Below are 5,307 nucleotides of genomic sequence, written 5' to 3' on the forward strand. Positions count from 1 at the left end.
TGTTTGTGGCACTGCTGATGAAGGCCAGTGTGACCTTGAGCAGGTCCTTCTTTTCCTTCCCTTTAAACTGAAAATATATTCCTCTGCATCATAAAGCTTAAGAACAAATAAACAAGTATTTGCAAAGGACTCAACACACTGATGAGAACCTGGCAACTTCTGAGGTAGTCACTTCAAGTCATTTCACTAACAGCTTTTTAACCAAGCAGATAAATACTTTTCATGTGTTAAAAAAGGAAGGAGAACATAGTGCATTTAATTAGTCTCATAGGGATAAGCTACTTCCAACTTCTGAATCATGGCCTTGGAAGCTGACTTGCTTTTTTTTTTTTTTTTTTTTTTGAGGAAGTATCCTTGAGTATACAGATGATTTGGGGAACTGTATAAAGAGACAAAAATAATCAAGAAATACAAGCTTCCCTTTCAGTCTCTGAGCAAAACTGCAATGAAGGAAACTCCAGCCAACACCAAGTTTGGCCTCTTTAGAATATATTATTTAAGTATCTCTGATGGATCTCCACACTGACTTTCTTACAAGCTTTTACATCAAATCTGATTTCTTTCCTTGTCTCTAAGTCATGGTATAAGGAAGTGAAATTATCATATAGACCTCTGAAATAAGGGTGGTGGTTTAAAGTGCTCTGCTTGAGTTGCGTAGAACCTATCTACTGCACAGTAAAACTCATCTTTTTCAAGAGAGAGGGATCTTTGGGATGAGATCAAGGCTATAATGCACTCTTTGAAGAACGAAGAAATATTTCAGAGCTTTCACTTAAGACATTCTGTTGAAGAAAAGGGAGATGGGAAAATGATCTTCTTGTGACAACTTTGAAAAACACCGCCTTAGCTAACAAAACTCTGCCTCTTCAAGTTGAAGAAAAAAAATCCCTGAGGGTTCACCTCATTTGCAGTGCTTACTTGCATTTTTACCCGTTCTGTTTATTTGATAGTTGATGTGTAGGGGAATGTGTATGTATGTTTTTCTCAGATGGTTTGCAGACATTTTGCTGACCACTTTATCATGCCTTACAGATCACCAGTGTTCTCTTAGACAATAGTTGAGAAACACTGGTCTAATACTCTATCAGAAGATTCTTTGACATTACAACAATAAAGGGGAAATACTACTCTTAGTAGGGTATGAAAAGAAATTTCTTTGGCATACTAGCCTGGAAAAATTGAGGAGGAAGAGAGAGGTCTCAACACTTGTCAAAAGATAGGTAGAAAATTCAGGGAAGGTCTTAATTTTTCTGGTCTGATTTGCTCCAGGAAAATAACTGAACTATTAGTATATAGCAAAGGAATTAACTAATGTCCAGCTTCACTGCCAAAAAAAAAAAAATCTTGGTATTATTTTAACTAGTATGTATGTTCAACACCCGTGATTTTTGATAAAATAAATGAGTGCTGTATGATGGGGTCATGAGTCCCAGAGTAAGAAATTGACAGGTCCTATGGGCCTGTTGGATAGAATCTCTACTAGAGGCAGGAACGCCTCTGTTAGGTGCAGCTTAAGGAGAAAGTAACCAAGAGCTTAAGCTGGAATCAGCAGCTTCTTCAGGAAAGGTTTTCTTACAGCAGGCTGTGAGCAGCTCTCTGCCAGCAGCTACCTGGGGTGCTGACTTGCCTGTTGGTATCTCTGCAAAGCATTGTCCAAAATTGAAGCCCTAACACAAGAACTCAGAAGTAATACAGAAGTAATAAAAAAAAAAAATCTCTTCTAGAGCATAGATACAGCCACCCTAAGACATGCTGTCAGAAGTTCTGTTTATCTTAAGTACAAATTAGTAACAATACTTAAAACTATAAGAAAAATCATGGAAGCCAATACTAGCAATATGCGGGGATCTGACAAATTTTCAAAGCAGTTGGTCTAATTGATGAGATTTAGGAAGGCAAACTTGAGACAGGATTCCAAATCATGATAGAATAAAAGATAGTGAAGCTGCGATTTTTGTCTCATCTCTTTGCAAAGATAAGGGCTAAATTTAAACTTCAGTTTGAATCTCCCATTTAGATGCAGAATTGTTTCCAGCTTATGTGAATGGTTAGCTTATGATTAGAATGCAAACAGTGTGTTAGCTGGAAGCGTGCATCCAGCTTGTGATGTAAAACAGTTCTGATGTCCAAGGAGAGATTCCTGTTAACTTCAGTTTTTCTTAGACAAAGTACATGGTATGTTAATTAAGATTTTTTTTAAACTACTCAAATCTAATAGAGACAAACTAACTAAAAAAGAAAAAAAAAAGGCAGAAATGACTGACGGAATATTCTTATCTAAAAAACAGCTGTGCGAATCAGTCTACCCTCATGAATAGTCATAGAAGTTAATAAGAATAACATCAATCGGTTCTCTGCTATTGTAATAGATTTCTGTAAGAAGTGCTTTCAGAAACAGAATTTAGTAGCGTGATATTCTTTGCATAGGTATTTGAAGCATCCCATGGAGCTTAATGTATTTTAAAAAAGAGGGAGATTGTTTTTAAAGAAAACAAACCTAAGAGAAGTTCTAATTTACTGTTACATTTTTGTGGGGTTTTTCCTAATTGGGATATTCAGGCAAAGATATGGATTTGAAAGCTACATAGGATTTTAGACATGACTCAAAAAAGTACCTTCATGTCACACTAGGATGGCGTGAATTGTACATTAGGTTAAAGCGTTTTCTCTGCTTTTTTCTGATAGGTCATTGCTTGTGAACAACAGTATGACTACTCATATGATGCTCGATGTGACGTATGGTCCTTGGGAATAACAGCTATTGAACTGGGGGATGGAGATCCTCCTTTATTTGACATGCATCCAGTGAAAACCCTTTTTAAAATTCCAAGGTACGGCACTAGATGGCTCTCTTCACTCACTAGTTTGTTCAAAGGCAATCTAGTCAAAGGAGAAAGAAATACTTGGTAAATGTTTGTGCTTCAAATCCTAAGAATGTCTCATAGGAAAAGACATTAAAAAGCTGTAATGTTAAAGACTTTTTTCCCAGCCTGACTTCTACAATAATTTATATTTGGAACGCCTTGAAATGATAAAGACTTACGTATTTATTTTATTCGTATCTTAGAATATAAAATCATATAATATCAAGGTACCGCCCTTCAAAAGTACTTTTCTTAGCTTCTATTGATGAAAACATTTGTTTCAAAAGAGGAAGAAGCTAACATTTGTAACTGTTGAATAACATTTTAAAATGTTATTCCCCTAGAGTCTTGGGCTTGTTTTACTGTGGAAGAAAACCACACAGTTTTGACAATGCTGTGGAGCAGTCCAGCAGTTTCAGCAAACTGTAATCATAATTTATTTTTTCATTTACCCAAGGATGTTAAAATGTGAAGATTTGGATTGTCATACATGGATATGAAAAAGTGATAGAAATTCCCTCTATATATAGTCATATAAATTAGCTGTATTATTTCATGCTGTCTATTTTTGGTTTCATTTTGTTGAGTCTTCCTGAATAAGTTAAGATGAGATTGACAGTGTAAAATAGTTTAACAACAGATCCTTTGTAATAATAGAAGAAATATAGAAAGAATTTGTCCATCATTGATTAAACTGGCATATACTTGCCTTTTCCACATTTTGCTCATAAAGAAAAACTCGCCACTGACTGATAACAGTTTAAAACCTTCAGCAATACAAACGTTTGACCTTTGTTATCTGCACAGTTATCATAGGCTTTAAAAATTTCTTCTGATTGCAATTTGCATTTCTGATTAAGTCTATTTATATGCAGATGCAGTTGTGCTGGGTTCTGCGTCATATAGTTATCTCCTTCTACCCAGCTCAGACATGAGCTGCCACCACTCTTAAATACTGAAGTAGCAGTTCATCTTGTTGCCTTAGCACAAGTGTAAAACAGGTCCTGGCCATTAAGGCAGCGAGGGAGGCTTCCTATTACTGAAGCAGTATCTATAAATTTTATCAACATTCAAAACAGCTGAAAAGGACAGAAGTCATACCAAAAGTAACAGCAAGCAATAGGAAGATACATAGAATAGGGCATGTAGAGGCTTTGATTTCTATCTATAGTTTACCTCTTTCATTGCTGTTGCATCTCTGTATGACTTAGATACTTCACCTTTGTTTTGCTATCTGATGAATTAAATAATGGGTACATTTACGGAATAGAATGGTAGCAATTTTTAAGTCAAGAGATTTCTCTCTGCTTTGCATTTTATGCATAGCATAAAATAACCCTGCTGCTGGTAACTGTGCATTCATATTAGGTAAAGTGGACTATGATGAGTGCTGGATGGTGTACGGGCCTGGGGTATAGGAGATAAAGCTTCTCTCCTAGTACTTGTTTGAAGTCAATTCAGAGGTATAGTAAATATGACCAGAAGGTACATTCCCCTCTTATAGTAGTTTGACAGTTTAGAAGTAATCTTAGTGCAGTTCCTGATATCTGTGCTGCAATTCACACATTTCTAACAGCATTTTCAACATGAGCATTGAGGCTCTTCTCAGGCTGAAAGTGGTTCTTCCAAGCACTGGCTGTTGAGCGACGTATAGAAGCATTGCAGCTCACCACCTGAGACTCTTCAATCCAAAATCCTCTGAGCTCAGGGATCTGGTATCTTTACGCTTTCTGCTTTCATGATAATATCTGCGTCTGAAGTTAAAAATGCAAATGTTAAGCCATTTGGTCATTTTTAGGTAATTAGTTAGTATCCTTGAGTATCATCTCTGAATTTATCCAATACAAATTCTCACCTACTGTAACACCTAGTAGCAAAGAAGCCTACAGGGTAGCTATATTTTATTGGAAGAACTCTCTCCTTTTGTGTGCCACTTGCTAGCTTTATTTGGTAATCCTTAGCTACCTTTTGAGAAGAGGAAGGGTACACTCAATCCCTATTTCCCCTCTCCACATGACTTAATGTCATTGTAAGATCCAATCAAAAGAAAAGGAACCCTGCTGTTTTTTTTTTTCTTTTCTTTTTTGTGATTGCTTCCCACTTTCTTGCCCAAGACTTTCCCTGCATCCATCATGCATTTGAGCCAAAGCTCTCAGCCCTAGTTTTTGGCTCAGTGAGAATACAGTTAGACTCTGGACTCAACAAGTTTCTTAACTGAGACTAGCACTTGTCACATCTCCAGATGCATTTGTGCTGTGCTCAGGGATCTTCACGTCTTAAAATTGTTCTGCTGATACTGGCAATCAAACAGCTTAGGTTAGGGTGGGGTGAATGAGAGGCAGTGTATTCATGCAGCTCGAATTCTTGTCTCAGCTGAGGGGTGGTAACCACTAGCACCTGCCACCTCCTGCTTTCTGTAGGAGGCTGGCTGCCTGAGCTTTCC

At 37.0% G+C, this 5,307-nt stretch overlaps 1 protein-coding gene across 1 annotated transcript in view; it reads left to right on the plus strand.

Annotated features, from left to right (window-relative positions):
• Window positions 1-2,685: 2,685 nt before the first annotated feature.
• The window catches only part of LOC104073732 (myosin-IIIb-like), a gene marked incomplete at both ends in the record, with an annotated part of 65,408 nt that continues 62,786 nt past the window's right edge, over window positions 2,686-5,307 (plus strand). Inside the window, 1 exon segment of the mRNA XM_009573613.1 lies at window positions 2,686-2,831. Within this exon segment, the coding sequence (XP_009571908.1) occupies window positions 2,686-2,831 (146 nt within the window).

This window comes from Fulmarus glacialis, unplaced genomic scaffold (genome assembly GCF_000690835.1).
Source record: "Fulmarus glacialis isolate BGI_N327 unplaced genomic scaffold, ASM69083v1 scaffold39312, whole genome shotgun sequence".
In the NCBI taxonomy this organism is placed as follows: Eukaryota; Metazoa; Chordata; class Aves; order Procellariiformes; family Procellariidae; genus Fulmarus; species Fulmarus glacialis.